At 45.4% G+C, this 27,857-nt stretch overlaps 2 protein-coding genes across 3 annotated transcripts; both read left to right on the top strand.

Annotated features, from left to right (window-relative positions):
• Positions 1 to 220: 220 nt before the first annotated feature.
• On the top strand, positions 221 to 5,795 carry LOC138352691 (piggyBac transposable element-derived protein 4-like). The gene is made up of 4 exons (XM_069305269.1): positions 221 to 818; positions 973 to 1,037; positions 4,858 to 4,938; positions 5,739 to 5,795. The coding sequence occupies exons 1-4, from the start codon at positions 221 to 223 to the stop codon at positions 5,793 to 5,795; spliced, it is 801 nt and encodes a 266-aa protein (XP_069161370.1).
• A 7,505-nt stretch (positions 5,796 to 13,300) lies between these two features.
• On the top strand, positions 13,301 to 17,994 carry LOC123752521 (uncharacterized). 2 transcript variants are annotated; one of them, XM_069305031.1, is made up of 5 exons: positions 13,301 to 13,424; positions 17,188 to 17,229; positions 17,310 to 17,393; positions 17,474 to 17,767; positions 17,842 to 17,994. In XM_069305031.1, exons 2-5 carry the CDS (start codon positions 17,188 to 17,190, stop codon positions 17,953 to 17,955), a joined length of 534 nt encoding a protein of 177 aa, XP_069161132.1. In that variant the 5' UTR covers positions 13,301 to 13,424; the 3' UTR covers positions 17,956 to 17,994. The 2 variants fall into 2 exon arrangements, with proteins under 2 accessions (XP_069161132.1, XP_069161133.1); XM_069305032.1 differs by lacking the exon at positions 13,301 to 13,424 and adding an exon at positions 13,460 to 13,483.
• The last annotated feature ends 9,863 nt before the right edge of the window (positions 17,995 to 27,857 follow it).

Below are 27,857 nucleotides of genomic sequence, written 5' to 3'. Positions count from 1 at the left end.
GATGGTACAACTGTTGGTGTGACACCATTATTCCCCTATACAGGTGATGATATGGCTGAAATCGACTATTTTTTGCATTATTTGAATAACGAATTTAAGAACCATCTCGTGACTGAGACGAACAGATACGCTCATAGACACTGGCATTTTACTTGCCTTTCACATGACAGGATGGAAGGACACCGAAAATGACAAAATTTGCTTGTTTCTTGCATTGAGCATGATAATGAAACACTCTGAGAAGCACGTCATCCAGGAATATTGGAGCAAAGACAGCCTTGTTCCATCCCCCGTGTTCAACAGGTACATGTCACGTGATAGGTTCCTGCTGCTTCTCAGGTTTCTGCACTTTGAAAACAATGAAAATGAGAACAGACACGACAGACTTTGGAAGGTGCGGAAGGTTTTTAGTGATATGAGAGGCAAGTTCTGTGACTATTTTGTACTAGGACAGAATGTGGTGATTGATGAATCGCTAGTCCTCTTCAAGGGACGACTTGCATTCAAGCATTACATCCCATCAGAGCGGCACCGGTTTGGACTAAAGATTTTCGTGCTCTGCGTCTGCGAAACTGGTATCGTCATGGACATGATACTGTATTCAGGTACAGACGTAAACATACAAGCACAAGAGCCACACGGGTTTTCCGGCAGTGTTGTCAAAACCCTCATGGAACGGTTGCTGAACAAGGGGCATATACTGTTCACTGACAACTACTATACCAGCCCCTTGTTGACTGGATTCCTCCTTGACAACAACACCGGCGTATATGGCACTGTGAAAGTCCACAGGAGGGAAATGCTAGTGTTTGGTATAGGTATTGTGGAGGTGGGGTCCCTCGATTGTTTCAAGCGCGGGTTGGACAAGTATAGGAGTGGGATTGGGTGGTTATAGAATAGGAGCTGCCTCGTATGGGCCAATAGGTCTTCTGCAGTTACCTTTGTTCTTATGTTCTTATGTTCTTATTGCAGTGGGTGATTGCCAGCTGCGAAAGTGTGACAAGATGTTATCAGTGCGGTGGAGGGACAAACGAGAGGTGAATATGTTGACAACAATTCACACAGGTGCCATGTTGGACAGTGGCAAAGTGCACTTTCAAACACACTTCCCAATATATAAACCCGACTGTGTCATAGACTAAACGTGAACATGCGCCTCGTAGATAAATGTGACTTGATGCTCGGTGCCGTCGAGCGCGTGTGGAACTCTGTGAAGTGGACGAAAAAATTCTTTTTCCACCTAATTGCTGTTGCAGTGCTCAACTGTTTCAACATGTATCTAGTGAAATCAAGAAGAGACTCCCAATATGGACATTCAGTGTTTCTCTAGTTTCACAACTGCTTCGTGAAGAATGGGAAGGAGGGCTCTGTTCCAACGTGTAGGGTGCCAACAACAATGCCACACGCAGTTCCAGACAGAATGAGGGGTAAGGAGGTGATCGGTGTACACAAACTCCAATATATGCCAGGCCCAGCATCACGGGACAAGGGTAAAGGTGCCTGCGTTGTATGTAAGAACACTCAACATAAAGAACGCAAGCGATGATGCATCTCCACCTGGTGCGTTGATCGCAAAGTTCTACAATGCCCTGTCGAATATTTCACAGCATATTACACACTCGCAGAGTTCTGAGTGTGTTGATGGTGTATGTATATAGTGTGTGATAGTATATAGTGTGTAAATATGTCGTAAATATACATGAATGAACATGAAACATTGGAAATATGAGCAATATAAGTTGAGACATTTGTGATGCATATATCACAGTGTCTTGGGACATACGGATGTTCTACTGCCATAATATTGTGTACGTGGTCACTATACATAGGATTTGCACGAAAAACAAAACAAATGGATTTGGAAATGTATGCAAAAAATAAATATAAAATTATCTGTGGCAACTCCCGCAAGTTGAACCTGGCGCATGACTGGCTCCGAGAGTCTACGCCTCGGGTGACCACCAAATAATGACGTTACACACCATTTTTCCGGACCCCATTGCGGCCAAAGTAAGTACAATTTCGATTTGTTTATTACACATATGTGATCAGGGGGAGCGTATTTAATATTAAAAAAAAATGACAAGAATTTATTTCCGGCTCACAGAGTGGGGGGGAAGGGCTGCCATATTTTTAGCCCGAGCAGCACAGTGGTTAAACCCATATTTTACTACAATGTACATAGAAATAATCCTAAAATTATGATACAATGTACCTGTTGATAATCCTCAAATTTTACCCTAATGTACCTACTAATTTTTTTAAATTTTTTTTCAATGTACCTGTTAACATTTTTAAATTTTCCTACATCAAATCAATCAAATCAAATCAAATCAAATCAAATGTTTATTTAGGTAAAGTTCATACATACAAGAGATTTTACAAAGAGTGATGGATTTATAGATAGGGCTAGTACATACAATTCCTAAAACCACTATTATGCAAAGCGTTTCGGGCATGAAAAACTTAAATGACTAAAGCTTAATACTAATTGAGCATATAGAATAAAATGAGTTGAGAAGAAATAAAAAAAAAGATAAAAACGGGGGGAACATGGCTGAAAAAGCAGCGCAAATACAATTATGTCGACATACAGCGTCATTTAAAAAAAAAACAGACATTGGTTGACAATAGAGGGGTAAGGTAGGTTACAGGGAATTTATTAGGTATGGCTTCGATTTTATCTTAAACTGGTTGAGAGAGGTACAGTCTTAAATTAACATGGTTAGGAAGGTCATTCCACATTCTGGGTCCCTTGATTTGCAGAGCATTTCTAGTTTGATTAAGTCGTACTCTAGGAATATCAAAACTGTATTTATTTCTGGTGTGGTGCTCATGGGTTCTGTTACAACCTTCTATGAAGCTTTTGAGGTCAGGATTGGCATTACAGTTCAGCGTTTTATATATGTATAATACACATGAGAGAATGTGCAGTGACTTAATATCTAACATATTCAGAGATTTGAGTAGGGGTACCAAGTGATGTCTGGGGCCAGAGTTGGATATTGTCCTAATATCAGCTTTGTGTTGAGTAATTAGAGGACGTAAATGATTTTGGGTAGTAGAACCCCAAGCACAAATGCCATAGTTGAGATATGGATAGATGAGGGAGTAATAGAAAGTCACCAGGGCAGGGCGGGGTACATAATATCTGATCTTAGAAAGAATGCAAACAGTTTTTGAAACTTTTTTTGATATATTTAGAATGTGTCCCTGGAAATTCAGCTTGTGGTCAATGAGAATGCCAAGGAATTTGCCAACTAATTTGTTACAAATTTGGTATTGTTTATTTTGAGATTTATTTGATTAGAGGATTTATTGCCAAACAGAATATAGAAAGTTTTGTCAATGTTAAGAGTGAGTTTGTTGGCAGTTAGCCAAAGATGGACTTTATTTAGCTCAGTATTTACTGTGGCATTTAGAGCAAGGAGGTCAGGACTGGAGTAAATGAAGGTTGTGTCGTCAGCAAATAGAATTGGTTTGAGGTGTTGGGAGGCATTTGGAAGGTCATTAATGTAGATGAGAAAGAGGAGAGGGCCAAGTATGCTGCCCCGAGGAACACCATTGTTGATGGGTAGGGTGGGAGAAATTGAATTATTCACAGAAACATACTGGAGCCTGTCAGTAAGGTAGGATTTGAGGTAATGATACATATTACCTACTTAAAATTATCTGTTAGATTAAGGACCTGCCCGAAACACTACGTGTGTTAGTGGTTTTACAAGAATGTAAAAACATCAATACTGTTTTACTGTCATAAACCCAATGTACCTTCATGTATAAAAGTAAATAAATATAGGTAGTGGGAAATGGTGAGGAAGGGAGAAAAAGGACTATGGGTGAGGAGGGACCAAGGAGATGAGGATTAAGGGGAAGAAGTAAGTAATTATAAAAAGAAAGCACCATATTGGGGTGACTATGTAAGGCCATCAAAGTTGCAGGATATTCTAAAACTGCTAAATACCACTAAGGATGCTAATACTAGAATAGAAAATAATTTTTTGGGGGGAGGGATATTCTTGCACAGGCAGAGGGGCTTCTGGCTGGCCCACTAAATGTTGCCTGTTTCGGTTTTACTTAGGAAGAACATGAGTATTTATGACTCCTATGGTCGCTTCAGTTAGATTTTGTCCCATGTGTTTAACAACGTCTAATGCTCTGTTGAATCGAAGTTGAAATCTTAATGTGTTTGAAACTCTGCACTGTGTTAGATAATGTTCCAGTGGACTATCGGGTATTCCTCCACATTGCTGACATTTCCTCTCATCTTCTTGAACCGGTAAACTTATTTCACATACACATTGGTATCCAAACCTGATGCGATGTAAGTGTACTTCTGTTGTTCTACTGCTCTCTTTCATCAAAATACGTGTCTGTAGTTGGTTGAATTCTTGTACTAACCCACAGATCCTGATGTTGCAACTGCAATGTTATGGTCACTGTACATCTTTTGCATTGTTCTGTTTCTAATTAGTCTTAATCTGTGATAGACTCTGTGGTATGTAAATGTCTAAATTTCTTCTCTTAGTTGCAAGTTTTACAGCTTTGTCTGCAATGTCATTTCCTATTTTTCCCACATGACTTGGCACCCAGTTGATAAGTACCCGACGGTCTTGATGTATGAGTGTTTGCATTAATGATATGACATTTGTGATCAGATAGCTGTTGTCACGTATGTATTGTTGTTGCAAGGTTTCAATAGCAGTTCTCGAATCTGTATGTATGATATCATGTTGTCTAGCATACCTGTGACTTAGGTAATCTTGAATCCATCTCAGCAAATTTCTCTTTACACCTTTTTTTAACTATGGTGTGGAAAATTGCTTGCATGCTTGCAAGTTCAAATGATTTTTCTAGATCATGAAAGATCATATAGCTGGGCCTGAGTTAACTGTTCCTAGTAATGTTGCTATGCAGTGGGCAGAATCTACTTCTCAAGTAAAGTCATACATGTGTTTTCTGCAAGTCTCCAGTCTTCCACAGTAGCCTATTTAAGACCATCCGATCTGCAGTTTTACTAATGCATGATGCGTGATTGCCAGATTCTGTAATTGTCAGTTCCTTGACAAAACGGCGGTCGTCTGGTCTGGGAAGCCTCTCCATTAGTGTAATAAGACCAGAGATAATGCCTGCACGTGATGCTGGGGGCTTCGAAGGAGCCTGTGGGGCCCTGGGTTCCGTTGTGAAGGTTGGGTGGCCTGGTGGGAGGAGCCACTATTTGGTAAGACTGGAAAGTCTTCTGGTCTGTTGGTTGGAGCTGAGTTGGTGTGTTGAGCACCTGTGGGCTTTGGTTGCGGAGGTAGAAGGGTTGTTTCTCTTGGTTTCAACTGGGCCTTGATGTTTTCCTGTCCGGAGGGGTAGAGATAGGGAATTGCTGGGTAAATGCTATCGCAGAGAAAGCAGCGATGGGTTGTTGCCTTGCATATGGAGTAGTGACGGTCCAGTGCACACAGTCTGTACGCACGCAGGCTGGATGGGTGCTGATACTTGTTGGTGGGGTGGGAGAGCTCGTAGCACTGGAAGCACTGCTGGAGCTCATGGTATCGTTCCTTTTTTACTTGTTGGGGTGGTATTTGTTAGCTGAACCAGTAGAAACCTTGATTGGCAGCCTGGGTGGCCGCAGATATCGTGGTAAAAGTAATCTTTAATGATGATTTGTCGGTGCTGCAAAACTCTAGGTTTAATACATCTAGGTTCGGATTTTCGTCATTGATATAGTCCATGATCTTTTGTTGCAGTCGGTCAGCGATCCACTGGCTGGTCTTTCTGGTAAAAACAGTTCTTCCGGCCAGTAACTGACGTGGGAAGTCAGGATAAAGGTGGTGCTCCTTACGAAGTATGGCATCGTTGGTCAAGAGTTTTTCTAGTTCTTCCTCACATGAAAAGATGAGCACGATATCATCACCTTTCTAACCAATGTTTGTGGGTGTGATGCTGGCCACGTCCTTCAAGATCTTCAGAATATCGCTTTTCACGAAAGCATGACCGTCAAAGGGGGTAGCTCCGACGTTTAGACTTTTTGGGTCGATTGTGACCACATCCTCAACGTGTCGCATTGGGTCACGAGCACAATTGGCGCCTAAAGCGAGCGATATCAAAGATATCTGCTTCTCCACGGATTGTATCAAGGGACAGGAGACCGCGAGGGACAGGAAGCCGCGAGGGATAGTTGGGAAGCAAGATACACGCACATCCTGGTAGTCAAGACATTCAACAAGGATATGCACGATCATAAGAGAGACAATGCAGTTTGGACAAAAAAGAACAGTGAGTTTAACATGTATGGAAAATACATAACCTCGCCAGAGCCGTATCACACCGCCTGTTACGGTGGTAGGAGGAAGTCCATGGGGACACGCTACACTTAAGAACACGCACCTCCTTATCAGCAACAGAAGACCAACGACCCAGCCAACGGGCACTGATTGAGAAATGAATGACTGGGTAGAACCCGGAATAAGGAACGCCTTTGCAGAAAATAGGACAAGTGTGGGTAGCCTCCTTAGCGGCTGCATCGATACGCTAAATTATGGAAACATCAATATGGCTGGGAACCCTGCAAAACAAGACTGTCTTATCTGCTGGAGATGAGAAACAACCACTGCTGAATTTCGACAACGTTCAGGATCGATAGGATTAAACTACTCCAGAACCATGTTGGAATTGCGATAGTCACCTACGACGACCATGATCATACAAAATTGCATAAAGTTCTGGTGTGAAGATGCTAGGCTCCGGAAGTCTCATATAGGTTTGATCAGTAAATACAAGAGAGTAGCCTACACCGTCGGTAAACTTAGTGGGAGTGTGAAGAAAAATGTTCAAGGAATAGGTGTTTCAGAACTGTAGGAAGGGTAGAATCCTTTGCCATATGGGTCAAGGTTTTGCAAAACTTTAAAAGTGGGACCTGCCATAGGGGGCAAGGATGGAACGACATGAGGAGAAATGTTGGCAACAGGAACAGAGAAAATCTTGCAAGTGAAACGTAAAATTCTACGTTTTCAAGTGGTAAAGGAAAAAGAAACAAGAACAAAATAACGCTCTAAATAAGTAATGTGTGACAAAAAATGAGCTAATTATCCCAATGCTAGGCATGATCTCCGGACTCAGAGGCCGCAGAGAACGCTCCCACAGCTGAGCTTCTACGTCTCTGGTTATATTTTCCTACACACTGATCATATCTTGTATACATACTCCCCCTCCCTGTCCGGCCCGTTGCTGCCATGAGCAGACTTGGTGAGCGGCTGCCGGAGTGTGTTGCTCCATGGGACAGTCATCTGTCCCTTTGTGGCCTTATGCTCCTGCTGCTGTCCTCACGAATTCTACTGGACGACTTTTCCTTTTCCTTGTTTCGTTTTTCTTCCCCCCTCTCTTTTCCTTTGTAATTGTCATTTCACGCCGACCTTTTGCCTGTTTTGATTATTCTTTTGGCCTTCTTTTCTTTTGACGCCCGGGTGTTTGAGGAGCCATACTCCAGCACCTGTAGAACTGTAGTACCCAACGTCTAGAACAAAGGGACCCTTTTATTGTCAATCCTCTTTTCGTCACTGAACCCGATCTTGACGTAACTGACGGTTCTTAAGGTGGCGTTTGTGGGGCATATATTCAGGTCGCACCCCTAGAGGGCCCCCGGCAAGATTGATCCTGCTTCTAATTGTGGCGCCGTGGTGGGTATAGGGGCACATTCGTGATTTAAAATATTAAATCTCGTTTCATGTCTCATTCTGTTCCTCTTATACCTTCTCGGGCTCATTGGGCGGGAGATCAAGCCCCCAAGTCGGACCATGTTCTGTAGCCCGTGGAAGACCGGGCTCTGTAGCCCCCGCTGCATTGGGCCCCGACCTTCCTCCTCCTTTAACCCTGCTGAGTACTCCCCTCGGCTCCCCTCCCTCCACTGTGGTTGGGGCGAGTAACAAGCCCCCAGTGGTGACCACCTCGTTCCCTGACATGGCTCAGTCTCTCATTGTGACTACTGCACCTTTTAACCCCCCCCCCTCTCTCTGGTGGTTCTCTACGCCGTCCACGCCACTGCACACTCGCTCGATCCCTTCCAATACCGATGCATACCAGGCCTTGTTTGGTCCCTCCATGTGGGCTATATACTTTGATCTCCTCCCTCTGGATGATTTCTCCCTAGATAGGCACCTTGTTGATTCAGTAGATACCTCTGTTACTTTAAACCCCACCCGTCTCAGTACACGTGTCGTTGCTGCTCCTTCTCAAGATGCAGCCACCCACTTGGCTGCCTTATCCTGCCATGGCAAGACCCCTGGTCGGGTTTCCATGAACGCTCGGTTGAAAGCCAGTGCTGGCACTATTCTCCTTCCACCCCCATGTTGCAACCGCTGTTAGGAATTTACAGAACTGCCACGAAGATATGTGGCATATCCTCGAAGCCCAGAACCATTACTGTCCTCCAGGTAGACACGTTTACTCGTCCCCCTCGTGGTCGTCGCCCTCAGCCCCTTCGGGTTGTGAACATTACCTTTGATCATAGGACCCTTCAACCTTCAGTCATTCTTGCTGGTCCCAGGTGCTCCGTCCATGAGTACATTCCATCTCCTCGGCTATGTAATAATTGCTGGAGGTTTGGGCATGGTGCCCTCCGGTGCTCCAGTACTGTCACTCTCTGTCCCTTGTGTGGGGACCAAGTTCTCTCTGAAGTCGGAGGGCTCACGGCCTCAATTGTGGTGAGGCCCACTCTACCTTCTCCCGCGCATGTATACATTACAAGCTTGAGGCAGCCGGGAACGTTTCTCTTTTTCTGAGGCGAGGCGCCATGTTTGCCATCTCCCCCATTTCGCTGGTGTCTCTTATGCACCCGTGTTGCGCTCTTCTTCTCCTCGTCGTTCCCACCTTCCTCAGTCTTACAACCGTTTCTGGGCCTTAGACTCAGACACGCCCACTGCCTTCTCTGTTCCTTTAAGTTCTGTTCTGAAGGGTCCTCCTCATGGTTCTCTGTCTCGGGTTCCCCTTCTTTCTTCCCAGTCTGTCTTGTCTTCTGTGTCTGCATCCAAGTCTCCCTCAGATCCTCCTTCCCATCTTTCTCTCCCGTCTCTTGGCTCTCCACGCCTCCTGTCAGTGCGGGATGATGTCCGTCACTCTCCCAACGGCCATCGTGTTGTTTGCAATCGTTCTGCTTCTCCTGTTGAGATGCTTGAATCTGTTGCCCAGTACATTGTTGCTGGGACGCCTGTATCTTTGAGTTAGAAGCAAAGACTGGCTCCTCTCATTCCTCCTCCCCGGCGGGTGAGAAGGCTTCACTTTCTTCCTCTCCCCCTACCACCGACACTCGTGCTCCATCCCCTCCCGTTTTGGTGGTTGCGCCCCCTGTTCCTGTTATGGAGGTTTCTTTGGCCCCTGCTTCCTTCTCGGTTGCTGCTCCTGATGAGGTGCACTCCCAGATTTCTGCCCCTCCTGCTGCTGTCCTTGACCCTCGGTTGGCCCCCCTCCTCCTCCTCCTCCCCCTCCTCCTCCGGACCCCACTCGTCGTCCTCTGGTCTGTCCTCCCGCTCCCTTCCCTCCATCCTTACTCAGTTTACCCATGCCCCCTAACCCTGACTTCGCTGATCCTGATCCTGCGCTTCTTTAATGTGCTGTGTTCCTTTTTCCCTTTATTTCTTCATTGTCCTCTGTTGCTGTCTTTTCTCTTCTTGTCGATGTCTATTCTTCAATGGAATATTCGCGGATATTACGCCAATATCCATGAACTCCCACTTCTGATTTCGCAGTTTTCGGCCCTTTGTGTCTCTCCAGGAACTGATGCTTGGTGCTTCTCCTGGTCTCTTCCATGGCTATTCCTCTCTCTCCTCCTCCCCAGCTTTTGATGGTGCCTATTCTCTTCTGCTCATTTGATTAGTTCTGATGTTCCTTTCGTTCCCCTACTTTTCCGTCACCTTTCAAATGTTCTGCTGCACGTGTCTTTGTGCGTAAATGGTTTGTTCCATTTACCTCCCCCCAAATGTCTCGCTTTCTCTTTCCGATATTAAACACCTACAGAACTCCTTGCCGGAGCCTGTGCTCCTGCTGGGTGATTCTAATTATTGACGTAGACTCTGTGGTGATGTGCTGACAAACACCTGGGGTCGCCTTCTCAAATCGCTCAATCTCTTTTTCCGTCTCTTCTGAATTCTGGCGAGCCCACTCATTTGGACTCTCGGACTCGCACCCTTTCCTGTCTTGATCTTTCTCTCTACTCGTCGTCTCTTTACTTCGATTTCACGTGGCGAGTTCTTGATGATCTCCATGGCAATGACCATTTCCCCATCCTTATTATCTTTTTCTCTTTTCACCCTCCACTCTCCTTCCCTAGGTGGCAGTTTGCTAAAGCAGACTGGAACCTACTTACCCTCCGTGCTGCTCTCTCTGACCTCTCCCTTCAGCCTATCGGGCTGAAGGGAGCTGTCCAATGTAAGTGTGCAGTCTGGAAGAGACACCGAAACAGGCAGACGTCTGATTCTTTTCTTTTGTTTTGGAAGGTGAGTGCGGTGGCCCTTAGAGCCATACATACAGCAAAGTGTGAGTGTTGGAAGTCTTATGTTTCCACCAATACGTCCGAAACTCCTCTGCCACAGAGAAAGAGTGTCCGCAAGATAGCGGGTAAGTTCGTTCCCGATGTCTCGCCTGTCCTTCACTTCCATGGTACTCTTGTGGCGGACCCTTTGCAGGTCACAACTGAACTTGGTTCCCGTTTTTCTTCTGTTAGCTCTGGTTCTCATCTTCCTCAATCTTTCCTTCTTCGAAATCCTGTCTTTGAATCTCGTCCTTTCGATTTCTGCACTCATCTTCGACTTCACTATAACGATCCCTTCTCTCTCCCTCTGAACTTTAGTTTACCCCTGGCCCTCTGCGGTTCTACGGCGGCGGGCTCCGATGGCATTCATTTTGAGATGCTTCGCCATCTCCCTCCGTACACGTCTCAGTATTAACTGAGTCTGTTTAATCGGGTCTATGAGTCGTCATCAGTGTCTGAGGACTGGCTCGAGGCCGTTGTCTTTGCTGTTCGGAAACCAAGGTCTCTGGGGATAACCTCTAAGGACTCTCGCCCTATTGCCCCTCACGAGTTGTGTCTGCAAACTCTTTGAACGTATAGTTAACGTTTGTCTGATGTGGTTCTTAGAACACTATCGCCACCTCTCCCCTTCTTAATTTGTTTTTTACAAGTGCTGCAGCACAACAGATGTCCTGGTGAACTTGGAGGTCTATATTCGTACTGCTTTTGCTGCGAAGACCTCCATTGTTGCCGTCTTTTTTGATCTGGAAAAGGCTTACGACACCACTTGGCGATATCATATTCTGTCCGAACTTCATTCATTTGTCTTTCGTCGTAATCTCCCTCTCTTTCTCCAAAGCTTGCTCTCTCTCATCGTTCCTTTCGAGTGAGGCTTTGTACCACTCTCTCTACCACTTTTCAGCAATACGAGGGTGTACCCCAAGGTAGTGTTCTGAGCACTACTCTTTTCCTGGTTTCCCTCTATGGTCTTCTTTCCTCATTTCCTTCTGGCATCTTCTCCGCTCCCTACAACCCATTCTCGCACTTTCGTATAGTCAATATTGACTTATTAAATGCGTGCATATGTGACATACTAAACATACTAGTTTACCTTGAAAAGCTTCATAGAAAACACCGACCTTGCCTAACGTTCTTAGTACGTTAAGATAAGCATCTTATTGCTTCGTAATTACAATTATTACTTAACCTATACCTATAATAGGTTAAGTAATAATTGTAATTACGAAGCAATAAGATGGATGCCCGTCCTCATGCCCGTCCTCCTTCCACCGTAACCGGCGATGGAAACGGCTCTGGCGAGGTTGCGTATTGGCCATACACGCTAAACAAACGGTCACTTAATGGAGCGCCGCACAACTCCTTATTGTCCTAATTGCATTGTCCCTCTTACGGTCGTGCATATCCTTGTTGAATATAATGACTTTCGGGACGAGCATGTGTCTCGTTTTCCGACCATCCCTCGCGGTTGCTTGTCCCTTGATAGCATTCTTGGGGAATCGGATACTTTTGATATCTTTCGCCTTATGCGTTTCAGTTCTCATATTTGCATCCTTGGTGATATTTAGAGCCCTCTGATTATTCCGCACATTTGATCGTGCTACATAGCCTACCCGGTTTGGTGCCTTCTTTTGATAATTACTTACTTACTTTTATAGGAAGAGTGGAAAATTACCACGAAGGCCAGAAGGATGGAGTTTGGACACCATATGGTATCTCCAGGTGGTGTCATTTGCCTTTTCCATGTCAAAAATGAAAGCAACAAAGGAGGTATTCGCAGCAAAGGCAGTAGAAATATTGACCTCGAAGTACACCAAGACATCAGTCGTGCTGCGACACTTGTGAAAGCCAAATTAAAAAGGCGAGAGTATTTGATAGCATTCTAAGAACCACATCAGACGGTCATGGACTACACATTTAAAACGTTTGCAGATGCAACGCATTGGAGCAATAGGGCTGAAGTCCTAATGGAATGTTCCAAGAGAATCTGGTTTCCGAATAGGAAGAATAACCTCAGGCAAGTCCTCACGGACTGACGACGACTTCCAGATATGTCTATAAATATTCAGTAATTGATGAAAATTGCATAGAGGAAGATAGAGAAGCATCCCAAAAGTAATGTCATCTGAGTCCGCTGCCGTCGAACTGCAGAGGGCCAGGGCAGACTGGAGTTTCGGAAGAGAAAAAATGTCATTATTGGGGGAGCTGCAGATATGTGTGAAAATTGACGGGACAAGATTCAAGAAGGGGCTTAAGAGTAAGATAAGAGGGAGGAAGATGAGAACCGGAGGTAATCGTCGAAATGTGTGAACCCAGTTCGCATATAACTAATATTGGAGACAAGTAGGCGTACGGTTGTAAATATAGGCTTTGAGGCCTACAATGCGCTTTCTCAATATGTGAGTGTAGACCTAGTGTGTTGAGTATATGAATTTAAAGCCACGGTGTTATTTCTCAATATGTGAGTGTAGGCCATGAGTAGCATCTATATACATTTTGGGCTACGGTGTTTCAATTACTCATAATCAAAAATTCTAAGACTAAAGAATATATTTTAAGCAAAACTAATATTTTTGCTTATAATTAGTAACGCGATAGAAAGGCTGAAAATAAAATTAATATTTTAACATAATTATAAAATAGAAACGCAAAGATTTATTGGAAATGATCACAATAAATCAATATTGAAGCTCCGTGAGTCTTCACACCATATTGTACCACTGGGAGCATAGCTGACAGTTCAGTCAATAGATGGCGCTGTTATGGTGTCGTAGCAACTTTTGTGGAGAACGTTCTACCTTTCCTCTAAAGTGTTTGGTGTTGAGTCAACGAGGTGCCCAGCCCGCCTTCAACCTTCAGTCAGTTGACCGTTGTCTGTGTGGTACCTTCTGTCCTGCTTTAAGTGTTGTGAAAGGTTAGTCTCGAGTTTATTGTAAATTTTAACTTATTTAAGGATATCGTTGTGTGTTTACTGTAAAAAAAAATAATCGGGGATTGATAGTTTAACATGCATTGATTCTATTCTTTATTAGTAATATTTTTAATGATGCAGTTGCCATGAGTAATTTATAGTTAATAGTATTTAATTGGGTCTACAGTTTTTGTAGTATAAATTCACCATGATTAAAATGGTAATGAATTTTTCAAATTAAATTGTCTTGAACACTGAGTCTGACCACTAGTAGTCGGGCGTAATCCTAGCAAGCTAATTTAACCATTAGTAACATGGTTATTCTTCAAAATCCTGAAACTATCACTACGTGACTTCTCCCCAAAATGTTTAAATATAGATTTGAAATGGCTGTAGCGCAGTTTGTTACTTTATAAGTATAATAAAACTTAAATGATAAAGCCCTACTCGATTGCAGACTAAATCTATATAAATGAAAATGTTAAGTTTGTTCAAAATCGCTAATCTCCAAAAGTGTTAAAGATTGCTTTGAAATTTTCAGTTGTATTTGCATCAAGCCAGGTTTTATAGAAATTCTATATAGATGTAACGTCTGTTTAGGAAAAAAAAAAATGCATTTTTTTTTTGAAACCATGTTTTTCATTCGAAGGAAATCCTCGAAACCTCATTACCGATTGCTTTGAAACTTTAACACAACGTTGCATTTGAGTACGTACGTATTTTTATATACCTACTTTAAAAATGCCACCCCAGTGACTGGTAAAAACATGCGTTTTAAAAAAATGCGTTGTCTGTTGCACATAACACTCGCTCTATACTAAATGTCGAGTATTCAACTTCAATGTTTCCGATGTCACTGATAAATTTTATTTTCATTAATTTAGATGAAATTTTATTAAATTATTTTCTGATGGTGTTGGAACTGATCTGTTTACCATACCGTCAATTTCGTAAGTATAGATGTCACGCCTGTGACGGGAAAAATTTTGTGAACAGTACCATCTGTTTGATGCAAGAGCAACACGCTTGCTATTGTAAATGTTGCAATTCTATTTGTTTCTGATCGCATTGATTGAAGTCTCTGATTTTGATTTATTTTCGTTTTGACTTGTGTGAATTGCGTTGGAATTGACATGTTAACTGTTCATATCGTGGGCATAGTTTATTCTTAAATTGTTTAATTACATTAAATTTTTTAACTGTCTTTCTTATTTCGGTGATGAACATGAGATTACTTTGTTCCAAATTTTCTGATGAACATCAAACCATTTAGCAAGGCATCGGACGAGGGAGTGGGGATGAGGGAACAGAAGTGGTAGTGGGGAGGATGAGGGGACAAGGGAGGGGGTAATGGTGGGGTACGATGAAGAGTTCGGGACTGTGAGGAGGTAAAGTGGAGTGGGGAGGCCGTGGAGACGGGTGACGGGGCGAATGGTGGGTAGGACTGGGGGACAGAGGTTGCTGTGGCTCAGCAAAGCAGATGCATTGCTGAGCCACGGCAACGTTGTATCGAAATATTTATTATAATTTAAGGTGGCTTAATATAACCTCTGGAAACCTAGCAAGTCGCTTTAAAATGGTTTTTACAGCTTTTAATTGGCAGCTTCTATTAACTAAAATTTGCGTTCTTCGCCAGAATAATATCGATCGGTCATTGAACCTAAATGGTTTAAGCCCAGAGTATATGATATTGGACTTGAATATTTGTAAATGCAATTTGAGTGACTAAACTGTACTAGAGGTACTTTTTTGCTCTTTAATATTTTTCAAACAATTGATTATTGAAATGCTTAAACATTTAACACGGCTCTTGCGTTTAAATACCAAATATTTACTAGATAATATAAATTTCTGATAAAAAGGCTAAGCCGATTTAATAGAATATTCTAAACACTAGTGTTTATAACGAACATGATCTGTTAACCAAACACGCTAGAAATTGGACAGTTGGTTCGTCCTGGACCAGTATAAAGTAGATTGTGATAACTTCAACGTTAGATTTCAGTCCTTCGGATAAGCATTTTTGCCAGCCTTTCTTCCCTTCTCTAATCCCTCTGCAAGAACTTTTCGTACTTTTTTTTTTCTCTACTTCCCTGGCCCACATTGTGACAGACCTCGGTTCCTTTGATGGCATTGTAAATTCTAACTAGAATAATAATTCAGACTGTTTTTAGGGGACCCTTATCTCCATTCTTGACTATTGCTTTTCTTTAAATCGCTACCTTCCTCGTAGCTTCTAGTTGGCCCTTGCATCCCTGAAATTTAACGCATCTACTTATCTTTCCAACAAAGGCGATTCTGTATGTCCTTGACCGTGTGGATTACCGCGTGAAAAGCAAATGTCGTGCTGACTCGCACCTATACCCCTTTGGATCGCTTTTCAACTTTCCGCAACCGCAAACTGAGATGGCTATCTAGTCTTCGTTCACCTCACTTCGATCTTGTAAAAAAATTCAGTATTTCTATGGTCTACCTAAGCCTCGTAAACCTCGTGCTCCTTTGTCCTATCATTTATTTTTAAAGGTGGGAGGGGGGGCCGTCGGCTATCCTCTGGCCTCCTGGTTAGCTGTAACTGATGCCTCATCTTGGCACTTTCTCTTGCCCACCTTCGTCACTCACTCAGAACTTCAGAGAAAGACTGCACTTGCAACCCTTCTATAAAATACAAAGTCCTGATGTAGCTAGTTGACTTTGATGTAATCTTTCCTTGGAAGGCGACCGAGGAACTTCCTCGCCCGCTTTCTACTAAGTTTTCTTAATCGGATGCCTTGTTGACTAACGCCTTCTCTTTAAAATGTAAATGCTAATCTCAAACTTCAATGTCGCTGTGGGTTTCCCCTTTCACCCTGTTCTTGCCAATCTCAACATGGAATATTTCGAAACTATTCTTTCCTTTCTTGATACTCGTCCCTCTCTGGCTTCGCTATGTTGATATCGTTCCTTTATGGCCTCATGACCTTAACCTTTTAATGGCCTTTCCTTTTATATTAACAATCTGACTCCTTCCATTTCAAAATTGAGTAGGAATCTAATTCCCTCCTTTTTCCTCGTGTTCATAACTGTCCATATTCCTGCCTCTATACATGGGTTTGCAAAGACCGCATGTAAGTTGTCTTTTCCTACAATCCTCCTTCTGTTATTCCCATTTTCCTCAGTGCTCTACGCATCGGCAACTATTTTTCATACCCATTCTTCTATTGCACCCAATTTTACACCCTGCCTTCCTCCCCTCTTGCCTTGATCAATGGCCATGCCTCCCTCATCTTGTCAAGACCTGATAATGGTCCAGGACTGACAAACGACGTAGTCTCCTCAATTTTAAGTGGTTTGGTTAACACTAAAGCAAATAAAGCTTCACCTGCACTTGTTTGAATAATGTCTTTAATTTGTTACAATACCTAACTGATTACATATTTACCTATTGTAATATCAATCAATATTGTACCTTTTGTACTGAACATGATCTGATTTCTAGGCACATGCAAATCCTTCCCTTAACACTCTTCTGCATAGGCTCATACCCCCCCCCCCCCCCACCCCCTTCAAACTCCTGACGACCTTCCCAACAACCTTTAATATATTTACTATTTTCAAAAATCCTATTTACGTAAAATTTCATACTAATGGTTTAAAAACTTTCTTGCATTCGTTGTCTAAACATGACTTACCTGTAGTGTGCTCAAGTTTTGAGAAAATCTGATGGCTCTGATCATAGTAGCTAATATTGCGTCTGGCATCTAATTACAAATTTTCTTCTTCGGTACAGATGATGGCACTTGCTCTACTCTTCCTTGGTTATATCGCCCAGGTAATTAACATTTTGCTCCGTACTCTTGGACATAATAAGCAAAATATTTCAAAAGGGACTAAAATATTGCTTCCCAATAGATCCAGGGTCAGGCGTACCAACCTTACGGCACCCATGCGCCCCTGCCAGTCGTCACCCCCACAACCTCCACCGTCACCACTGAGGTTGGTAACACTGGCTTTACCTTTCATAACCAACATGTTATTAATACTTTAACATTTGTTAATGGTGTATAATATTCCAGACTACCCTGACCCACACTCTGCGGGAGACTACAACCTCTGACGTCTGGGTTACTGAGCAGACGGCGATCACCCTGACAGTCACCCAGACAACCACCCAATGGGAGTTTGTTCCCCAGCAGCCACAGACGGTGACCTCTGTGATAAGGGTCACTTCCACACCGGTGGTGTTGGTGACGGCTACGGTGGGGGTCTACCCAGTGAGCACAATGGTCTCCGTCTACAGTCAGTTCGTCACCACAACAGATACTGTTAAATACTGGCAGACCATCACCCACGTGGCTGTCACTCATGAGGTAACTATGTAGTCTTTAACTTGTGACAGTGTGCGATACCTTTATTACACAAACGTATATGTATGCATTTGCAGATCCAGACGGTCCCTGTGGTATCTACCCAAGAACTAGTGCAGGATATAGTAACTACAATCACCCAAATTGTAACTACTACGGTTACTTCCACCACCGCCGGATACTATGCTTAATTTATTGTATTTGCTGAAATAAAAGTATGCTATAAACCATCACTGTTTTTTTACTTGAATTGGTTTTGGTGCATAAACTTTTTTACTTAAATTACATTATACTGAGGAATTTAAGTTACTACAGAACACTTAGGGTTACTTGGTCTATACTTGTGCGATCACTTTAAACGGTGGACAAACTTATATTTTAGATTATATATATAATATATATAATACATTATATATATATATATATAAATATATTAGTATATTTTGGTAGATGTCTTTACAGGAAAGACATATATTATTAAATATGACCGAAAAAATAAGATTAATAATTCTAACACGAATTTTCTCAATCTTTCGTTCATTTCTTTTCACTGTTGGAGGTAAATCAAAAACCAATTCTCCAAAATTCATTTTTATTTCTAGTCTGACGCGACACGAGCGCGTTTCGTAAAACTTATTACATTTTTAAAAACTTTAAGTTTTACGAAACGCGCTCGTGTCGCGTCAGACTAGAAATAAAAATGAATTTTGGGGAATTGATTTTTGATTTACCTCCAACAGTGAAAAGAAATGTATGAAAGATTGAGAAAATTCGTGTTAGCATTATTAATCTTTTTCGGTCATATTTAAAATATATATATATATATATTATATATATATATATATATATATATATATATATAATTATATAAAGGCTGTGACTACTTCAAAAGATGCTTCCTCGTGGCTGAAGGTGTAATGACCAAACACCATATCGGAGAATTTGGACACGACGAAATTCTGGTCTCGTCTGTACCATTATCAGGACGTACTATTTTAAGTACTCCTAGAACACAATTATGTAGAATAGTGCTCTTACACCTGGGTAGTCAATCCCCCTTCGTGGCAGAGATTAACTCAAGGGTGGACAACTGGGTAGGGGAGAGCTTCGCCTGCACTTGTTTGAATAATAAGTCTCTCATTTCTTGCAATACCTAACCAATTACATATTTACCTATTGTAATATCAATCAAAGGTACTAAAAGATAGATGGCAATCCTGAGCCTGCAAAACCTGTTGCAGTTAGTGCAGTAGTTGATACAACAAAAGACGTTTTAAATAGAGGGAGCTGCATCACTGGACCCAAGAGGAAAGAGGCTAACAAAAAAATTAATCGCATAAAAAGCGACGAAAACGATGGCACGATGAAAATAGTATTTGGATTCATCCGGCTAGTACATGAAGCCTCGAAACACTTTACACCAGCAAATTGCTTATTTTGTAATGCCACGTAGTGATGAAAATGGTGTTACACTCTAAATGCCGTTAAAGTTTTGAAGTAACTATCCCCCTCCCCGCTCGGCTCGTTGTCGCCGTGTGGGGGCTTCGTGGGCGGCAGCCGGAGTGTGATGCTCCTTGGGGCAGTCCTCTGTCCTTTTCTAGCCTTGTGCTCCTGCTGCAGTCCTCTCCAATTCTGCTGGGCACCTTTTCCTTTTCCTTCCGTTTCGTTTTTCTCCCCCCTCTTCTCCTATCTGCTTGCCGTTTCCTGCCGACCTTTTGCTCGTTCTGGTTCTTCCCTTGGACTTCTTCTATTTTGACGCCCGGGTGCTTGAGGAGGCATACTCATGCACCCGTAGAACTGCAGTACCCGACGTAGAGAGCGAGGGGAACCTTTTATTGTCAATCCCCACTTCGTCACTGAACCCGATCTCGATGGACTGTCGGTTTCTTAAGGTGGTGTTTGTGGGGCGTATACTCACGACGCACCCCTAGGAGGCCCCGACAAGATCGGCGATTGCTTCTTGTTGGGTGTCCTGCCTCTAATTGTGGCTCCATGGTGGGTGTGGGGGCACATTCGTGAATGAATTCTTCTTTTCGTCAAGATGATAACCCCTGTTTCGGCTGCTTCTGGCTTGCCTTCTCAAGCTCGTGGGGTGGGCGACCAAGCCCCCAAGTCGGTCCGTATTGGAAGACCGGGCTCTGTAGCCTCCGCTGCATTGGGCCCCGACCTTGCTCCTCCTTTGGCCTCTCTGACTCCTTCCCCTGGCTCCCCTCCCTCTGTGGTTGGGTCGAGCCCCAAGCCCCCAGTGGTGACTACCTCGTCCCCTGGCGCGGCTCCATCTCTAGTTGTAACTACTGCGCCTTTTAACCCCTCTCTCTCGGGGGGTTCTCACCGCCGTCCTCGTCACGGCCGCCCTCGCTCGATTCCTTCCAGTTCTGCTACCTATCAAGCCTTGTTTGGTCCCGCTTCGTGGGCCAAATATTTTGATCTCCTCCCTCTTGATTCTGCGCCTCCTGACGATTTCTCCCTCCATCGACATCTCATTGATTCCGTGGATGCCTCCATTACTTTCAACCCCACTCGTCTCGGTACACGTGTCGTTGCTGCTCCTTCTCAGGATGCTGCTTCCCGCTTGGCTGCCTTATCCTGCCTTGGCGAGACCCCCGTTCGGGTCTCGAAGAACGCTCAATTGAATGCCAGTGTTGGCACTATTTTGCTCCCGCCCCATGTTGCGACCGGTGTTCGGGACCTGCGCGACTGCCACGACGATATTCGACATATCCTCGCTGCCCAGGGCCATTCTATTCTCCAGGTGGACACGTTTACTCGAACCCCTCGTGGTAGTCGCCGTCAACCCCTCCGGGTTGTGAAGATTACCTTTGATGGTAGGACCCTTCCACCCTGTCATTCTTGCTGGTGCCAGGTGCTCTGTCCAGGAGTACATTCCTTCTCCTCGGCTCTGCAACAAGTGCTGGAGGTTTGGGCATGGTGCCCTCCGCTGCTCCGGGACTGTCTCTCTCTGTCCTTTGTGTGGTGGCGAAGGTGTCACTAAGTCGGAGTGCACTTCTCCCCAGGCTCGTTGCCTCAACTGCGGTGAGGCCCATCCTACCTTCTCCCGTGCGTGTGTCCATTACAAGCTTGAGGCAGCCGTCCTCAACCTGAAGCACCGGGAGCGTTTATCTTTTCCTGAGGCGAGGCGCCATGTTCGCCGGCTCCTGCCTTATGCTACTATCTCTTATGCTCGCGTGTTGCGCTCTTCCTCTCCTCGTCCTTCCCGCCTTCCTCAGACTCACAACTGTTTCCGGGCCTTGGACCCTGATACGCCCACTGCCCCCTCCTCTGTTCCTTTGGGTTCTCTCCCGAAGGATCCACCTCCTGGTCCTCTGTCTGGGGTTCCCCTTCTTTCTACCCGGTCTGTCATGTCTCCTGTGTCTTCCTCGTCTTCCTCCTTTCCTCCTTCCCGTCCTTCCCCTCCGTCTCTTGACTCTCCCCCCGCCTGTCGGTGCGGGCTGATGTCCATCGCTCTCCAAACGGCCGTCATGTGTGCTCTCGTTCAGCTTCTCCTGTTGAGACGCTAGAATCCGTTGCCCAGTACGTGGTTGCTGGGACACCTGTCTCTTTAAGTCAGAAGCGTAAACCTGGCTCCTCTCCTTCCTCCTCCCCGGCGGGTAAGAAGGTTTCACTTTCTTCCTCGGCCCCTACTTCTGCCTCTCGCTCCTTTCCCTCCCATTTCGGTGGTTGCGCCCCCTGTTCCTCCTATGGAGGTTATTTTAGCCCCCGCTACTCTCTCGGTTGCTGTCCTTGCTGAGGTACGCTCCCCTCTTTCTACCCCTCTTCCTGCTGCTGTCCTTGACTGCTCCTCTCCGTTGTCTCCTCTTCCTTTTCCTCCGGACCCCGCCCGCCCACCTCTGATCTGTTCTCCCGTATCCTTCCCTCCGTCTTTGCTCAGTTTACCCATGCCCCCTAACCCTGACTTTGCTGACCCTGATCCCGACCTTGATATTCTTTAACGTGCTCTGTTGCTCTTTCGCCTTTGTTTCTTCCTTGTTCTCTGTTTTTGTCCTTTCTCTTCTCGTCGTGGTCCATTCTTCAATGGAACGTTCGAGGTTATTACGCCAATTTCCTCGAACTCCTACTTCTGATTTCGCGGTTTTCGCCCCTTTGTGTCTGCCTCCAGGAGCCGATGCTTGGTGCTCGTCCTGGTCGTTTTCGTGGCTATTCCTTTCTCTCCTCCCCCCCAGCCGTTGCTGGGGTTTCTAATTCTTCTGCTCTTTTGATTCGTGCTGATGTTCCCTTTGTTCCTTTACTTTTTCCTTCGCCTCTCCATTGTTCTGCTGCTCGTATCTTTGTGGGGAAATGGTACACAGTTTTTTCCATTTATCTCCCCCTGAGTGTCCCGCTTTCTCTTCCTGATTTGAAACACCTCCTAGACTCCTTGCCGGAGCCTGTGCTCCTGCTGGGTGACTTCAATTGTCGTCATTCTCTTTGGGGTGACGTTCTGACGAATACCCGGGGTCGCCTTCTTGAGCCGTTTCTCCTCTTTTCTTCCCTGTCTCTTCTGAATTCTGGTGAGCCCACTCATTTGGACTCTCGGACTCGCACCCTTTCTTGTCTTGATCTTTCTCTCTGCTCTTCTTCTCTTTACTTAGATTTCACGTGGCAGGTTCTTGATGACCTCCATGGAAGTGATCATTTCCCCATCCTTGTTTCCTTTTTCCCTTTTCGCCCTTCCCTCTCTTTCCCTAGGTGGCAGTTTGCTAAGGCGGACTGGATCCTATTTACCCCCAGTGCCACTCTCTCTGACCTCTCCCTTCGGCCTCTCTCTTGCGCTCTCCTCCTTTTTCATGACACTGTCTTCAACGCTGCCCTCCGCTCTATCCCTCGCTCTTCCTCTCGGGGTCCACGGAAGTGCGTTCCCTGGTGGAATGCGGACTGTGCTCGGACTGTCTGCTGTAAGCGTGCAGCCTGGAAGAGGCACCGCTGTAGGCAGACGACCGATTCTTTTCTTTTCTTTCGGAAAACGAGTGCAGTGGCCCATAGGGCCATCCGTACGGTTAAACGTGAATGTTGGGCATCTTATGTCTCAACAATTACGTCCGAAACTCCTCTGGCCCAGATCTGGAATCGTATCCGCAAGGTAGCGGGTAAATTCGTTCCCGATGTTTCACCGGTCCTTCACCTCCATGATACTCTATTGGCAGACCCGTTGCAGGTCGCTTCCGTACTGGGTTCCCACTTTTCTTCTGTTAGCTCTGGTCTTCATCTTCCCCAATCTTTTCTTCTTCGTAAACCTGTCCTTAAGTCTCGTCCTTTAGATTTCTGCACTCGTCTTCAACTTCCCTATAATAATCACTTCTCTCTCTCTGAACTTCGTTCTGCCCTGGCCCTCTGCGGTTCTACGGCGGCGGGCTCCGATGGTATTCATTATGAGATGCTTCGCCATCTCTCTCCGTGCACGTCTCAGTATTTACTGAGTCTGTATAATCGGATCTGGGAGTCGTCGTCAGTCCCTGAGGACTGGCTCGATGCCGTTGTCCTCCCTGTTCGCAAACCGGGGTTTCTGGGTACTTCCCCTAAGGACTTTCGCCCTATTGCTCTCACAAGTTGTGTCGGCAAATTCTTTGAACGTATGGTTAACGTTCGTCTGATGTGGTTCCTGGAACACCATCACCTCCTCTCCCCTTCTCAATTTGGTTTCCGCAAGTGCCGCAGCACGACAGATGTCCTGGTGAACTTGGAGGTCTATATTCGTACTGCTTTTGCTGCGAAGACCTCCGTTGTTGCTGTCTTTTTTAAACTGGAAAAGGCTTACGACACCACTTGGCGATATCATATTCTATCTCAACTTCATTCTTTTCGCCTTCGTGGTCATCTCCCTCTCTTTCTCCGCAGCTTCCTCTCTCGTCGTTCCTTTCGGGTGCGCTTTGGTACCGCGCTCTCTGCCTCTTTTCAGCAATACGAAGGTGTGCCCCAGGGTAGTGTTCTGAGCACTACTCTTTTTTTCTTGTTGCCCTCAATGGTCTTCTTTCCTCTCTTCCTTCTGGTGTCTTCTCCGCTCTCTATGTCGATGATCTTACCCTTTGCTGTCAGGGTGATGATTCGCCTCTCCTTCAGCGCCGGCTTCAACTTGCAATTGATGCCGTGTCGTCTTGGGCCACCGATCATGGCTTCAAGTTCTCTACTTCTAAGACTTGTGCCATGACTTTTACGCGGAAACGGGTTGTTCTTCGTCCCTCTTTCTCACTTTATGGTCATCCCCTTGAATACAAAGATTCCGTGAAGCTTTTGGGGTTATTCCTTGACACTCGTTTGTCTTGGTCTCACCATGTCTCTTACCTCCGTGTTGAGTGCTCTAAGGCCCTTACCCTCCTTCGGGTCTTGTCCCATACTTCTTGGGGGGAAGATAGGCGCACTCTCCTTGCTTTTCATTCCTCTCTTGTCCTGTCTAAGCTCGATTATGGTTGCCCTGTTTACTCGTCTGCTTCTCCTTCTACTCTTCGCCGTCTTGATGCTTTGCACCATACTGGGTTGCGCCTCAGTTCTGGTGCCTTTCGTTCGACTCCCGTCCTTAGCTTGTATGTTGACACTGGCTTCCTGTCTCTCCAGGACCGCCGTGATCGCTACTGTCTTCGCTATCTTGCGTGGTCCTTACAACATCCTTCCTCTCGCCTCTGTCGTGCTTTAACTTTTACCCCTCCTGCGGTTCCTGTTCCTCTTCACCACCTCCCTCTTTCTGTCCGGTTATCTAGCCTCCAGGATTCTCTTTCCGTTCGTATTTCTAATGTTTCTCCTCGTGTTGTTCCTTCTTTGCCCCCGTGGAGAGGCCCTCTTCCGCGGTTTTGTGCTTCCTTGACCCGTATCACTAAAGCTTTTACCCCTCCTACGGTTCTAAAACGCCTTTTCCTTGAGCACTTTTCTTCTCACTCCCGCTCCGTTTCTGTTTTCACCGATGGGTCTAAGTCGGCGGACGGTGTTGGCTACTCTGTTGTTTTTCCTGATCGCACTTATATGTGTCGCTTACCTCCGGAGACTAGCATCTTTACAGCGGAACTTTATGCTATTCTCTATGCTCTTCGTCTCCTGCCTTCTCGTTGTCAGTCTTCCTTTGTAGTTGTTGTTAACTCTCGTAGTGCCCTGATGGCTCTCGGGTCCTTTAATCCGGTTCATCCAGTAGTTGTCGAGATCCAGCATTGGCTGTTTCTTGTTCACAGTAAATTTAAGTTGGTTGAGTTTTGTTGGGTTCCCAGCCATATTGATGTGTCTTTAAATGAGTGTGCGGATGCTGCCGCCAAGGAAGCTGTCCGCTCTTGTCCCATCTCTCGTAAAGGCATTCCGTATTCCGACTTTTACCCGGTTATCCATTCCTCAGTCCTTACCCGTTGGCAGGCTTCTTGGTTGTCTGTTACTGGTAACAAGCTACGTACTCTTAAATGTTGTGTTTCCTCGTGGCCGTCCTCCTTCCACCGTAACCGCCGGTGGGAAACAGCTCTGGCGTGGTTGCGTATTGGCCATACTCGCTTAACCCATGGTCACTTGATGGAGCGCCACCCTGCTCCTTATTGTCCTAGTTGCATTGTCTCTCTTACGGTCGTGCATGTCCTTCTTGAATGTCCTGACTTCCAGGACGAGCGTGTTTCTTCCTTTCCGACCGTCCCTCGCGGTCACCTGTCCCTCAATAGAATTCTTGGTGACTCGAATTCTTTTGATATCGTTCGCCTTATGCGTTTTTGTTCTCGTATTGGCATCCTTGGTGATATTTAGCGCCCTTTGATTATTTTGCGCTTTTGATGGTGATACATAGCCTTCCCGGTTTGGTGCCTTCTTTTGATTATTACTTACTTACTTTCATTGTCAATCCCCCTTTCGTCACTAAACCCGATCTCGACGGCCTGACAGTTCTTAAGGTGGCGTTTGTGGGGCATATACTCACGACGCACCCCTAAGGGGCCCTGGCATGATCGGCGATAGCTTCCTGTTGGGTGTCCTGCCTCTAATTGCGGCTCCATGGTGGGTATGGGGGCACATTCGGGGATGAAATTCTCTCTTCGTATTTGTTGTTGAATATTTCTCTTGTACCCTCTCAGGATCGTGGGGTGGGCGACCAAGCCCCCGAGTCGGACTCGGGGGCCTGGTCGGGACTCAACGCAGCCCCTGCTGCGTTGGGTCCCGACCTTGCTCCTCCTTTGACCCCTCCTAACTTCTTCCCTCAGCTCCCCTCCCTCCTCTGTAGTTGGGTCGAGCCTCAAGCTCCCAGTGGTGACCACTTCGTTCCCTGGCACAGCTAAGTCTCATTGTGACTACTGCATCTTTTATCAGGCCTTGTTTGGTTCCGCTTTATGGCCCAAATACTTTGATCTCCTTTCTCTTCTCGTCGATGTCTATTCTTCAATGGAACGTTTGGGGTTATTACGCCAATTTCCTTGAACTCCAACTTCTGATTTCGCGCTTTTCTCCCCTTTGTGTCTGTCTCCAGGAGCCGATACTTAGTGCTCATCCTGAATAGTTTCGTGGCTATTCCTCTCTCTTCCCCCCCCCCCCCTAGCTGTTGTTGGGGCTCCTAACTCTTCTGCTCTCTTGATTGGCTCTGATGTTCCCTTTGTCCCCGTACTTTTTCCTTCGCCTCTCCATTGTTCTGCTGCTCGTATCATTGTGGGGAAATGGTACACCATTTGTTCCATTTATCTCCCCCCTAGTATCCTGCTTTCTCTTCCTGATCTGAAACACCTGCTTTACTCCTTGCCGGAGCCTGTGCTCCTGCAGGGTGATTTCAATTGTCGTCATTCCCTTTGGGGTGATGCTCTGACGAACACCAGAGGTCGCTTTCTTGAGCCCATTGTCATCTTTTCTTCCCTGTCTCTTCTGAATTCTGGTGAGCCCACGCATTTGGACTCCCGGAATAGCACCCTTTCCTGTTTTGATCTTTATCTTTGCTCGTCGTCTCTTTACTTAGATTTCACGTGGCAGGTTCTTGACCTCCATGGCAGTGACCATTTCCCCATCCTTGCTTCCTTTTTCTCTTTTCACTCTCCCCTCTCTTTCCCTAGGTGGCAGTTTGCTAAAGCGAACTGGAACCTATTTGCCCTCAGTGCTGCTCTCTCTGACCTCTCCCTCGCTCTCTTCTTCTTTTTCAAGACACTGTTTTCGAAGATGCCCTCCACTCTATTCCTCGATCTTCCTCTCGGGGTCCACAGAAGTGCGTTCCCTGGTGGAATGCAGACTGTGCTCGGGCTGTCCACTGTAAGCGTGCAGCCAGGAAGAGACACCGCCGTCGGCAGATGGCCGATTCTTTTATTTTCTTTCGGAAGGCAAGTACGGTGGCCCGTAGGGCCATTCATACGGCTAAACGTGAATGTTGGGCATCTTATGTCTCTACCTTTACGTCCGAAACTCCTCTGCCACAGATCTGGAAGCGTATCCGCAAGATAGCGGATAAGTTCGTTCCCGATATTTCACCGGTCCTTCACCTCCGTGGTACTCATGTGGCGGACCCGTTGCAGGTCGCTTCCGAAATGGGTTCCCATTTTTCTTCTTTTAGCTCTGGTCTTCATCTTCCCCAATCTTTCCTTCTTCATAAACCTGTCCTTGAATCTCGTCTTTTAGATTTCTGCACTCGTCTTCGACTTCCCTATAACGATCCCTTCTCTCTCTCTGAACTTCGTTCTGCCCTGCCCCTCTGCAGTTCTACGGCGGCGGACTACAATGACATTCAATATGAGATGCTTCGCCATCTCCCTCCGTGCACGTCTCAGTATTTACCGAGTCTGTATAATTGGATCTGGGATCGTCGTCAGTTCCTGAGGACTGGCTCGATGCCATTGTCCTCCCTGTTCGCACACCAGGGTCTCTGGGAACATCCCCTAAGGACTTTTGCCCTATTGCCCTCACAAGTTTTGTCTGCAAACTCTTTGAACGTATTGTTAACGTTCGTCTGATGAAGTTCCTGGAACACCATTATCTCCTCTCCCCTTCTCAATTTGGTTTCCACGAGTGCCGCAGCACAGCAGATGTCCTGGTGAACTTGGAGGTCTATATTCGTTCTGCTTTTGCTGCGAAGACCTCCGTTGTTGCTGTCTTTTTTAAACTGGAAAAGGCTTACGACACTTGCGATATCATATTTTATGCCAGCTTCTTTCTTTTGTCCTTCGTGGTCATC

This window comes from Procambarus clarkii, chromosome 54 (assembly GCF_040958095.1).
Source record: "Procambarus clarkii isolate CNS0578487 chromosome 54, FALCON_Pclarkii_2.0, whole genome shotgun sequence".
Lineage (NCBI taxonomy): Eukaryota > Metazoa > Arthropoda > Malacostraca > Decapoda > Cambaridae > Procambarus > Procambarus clarkii.
The sequence above is the reverse complement of the archived record's forward strand: the minus strand, read 5'-3'. Positions and strand labels throughout refer to the sequence as shown.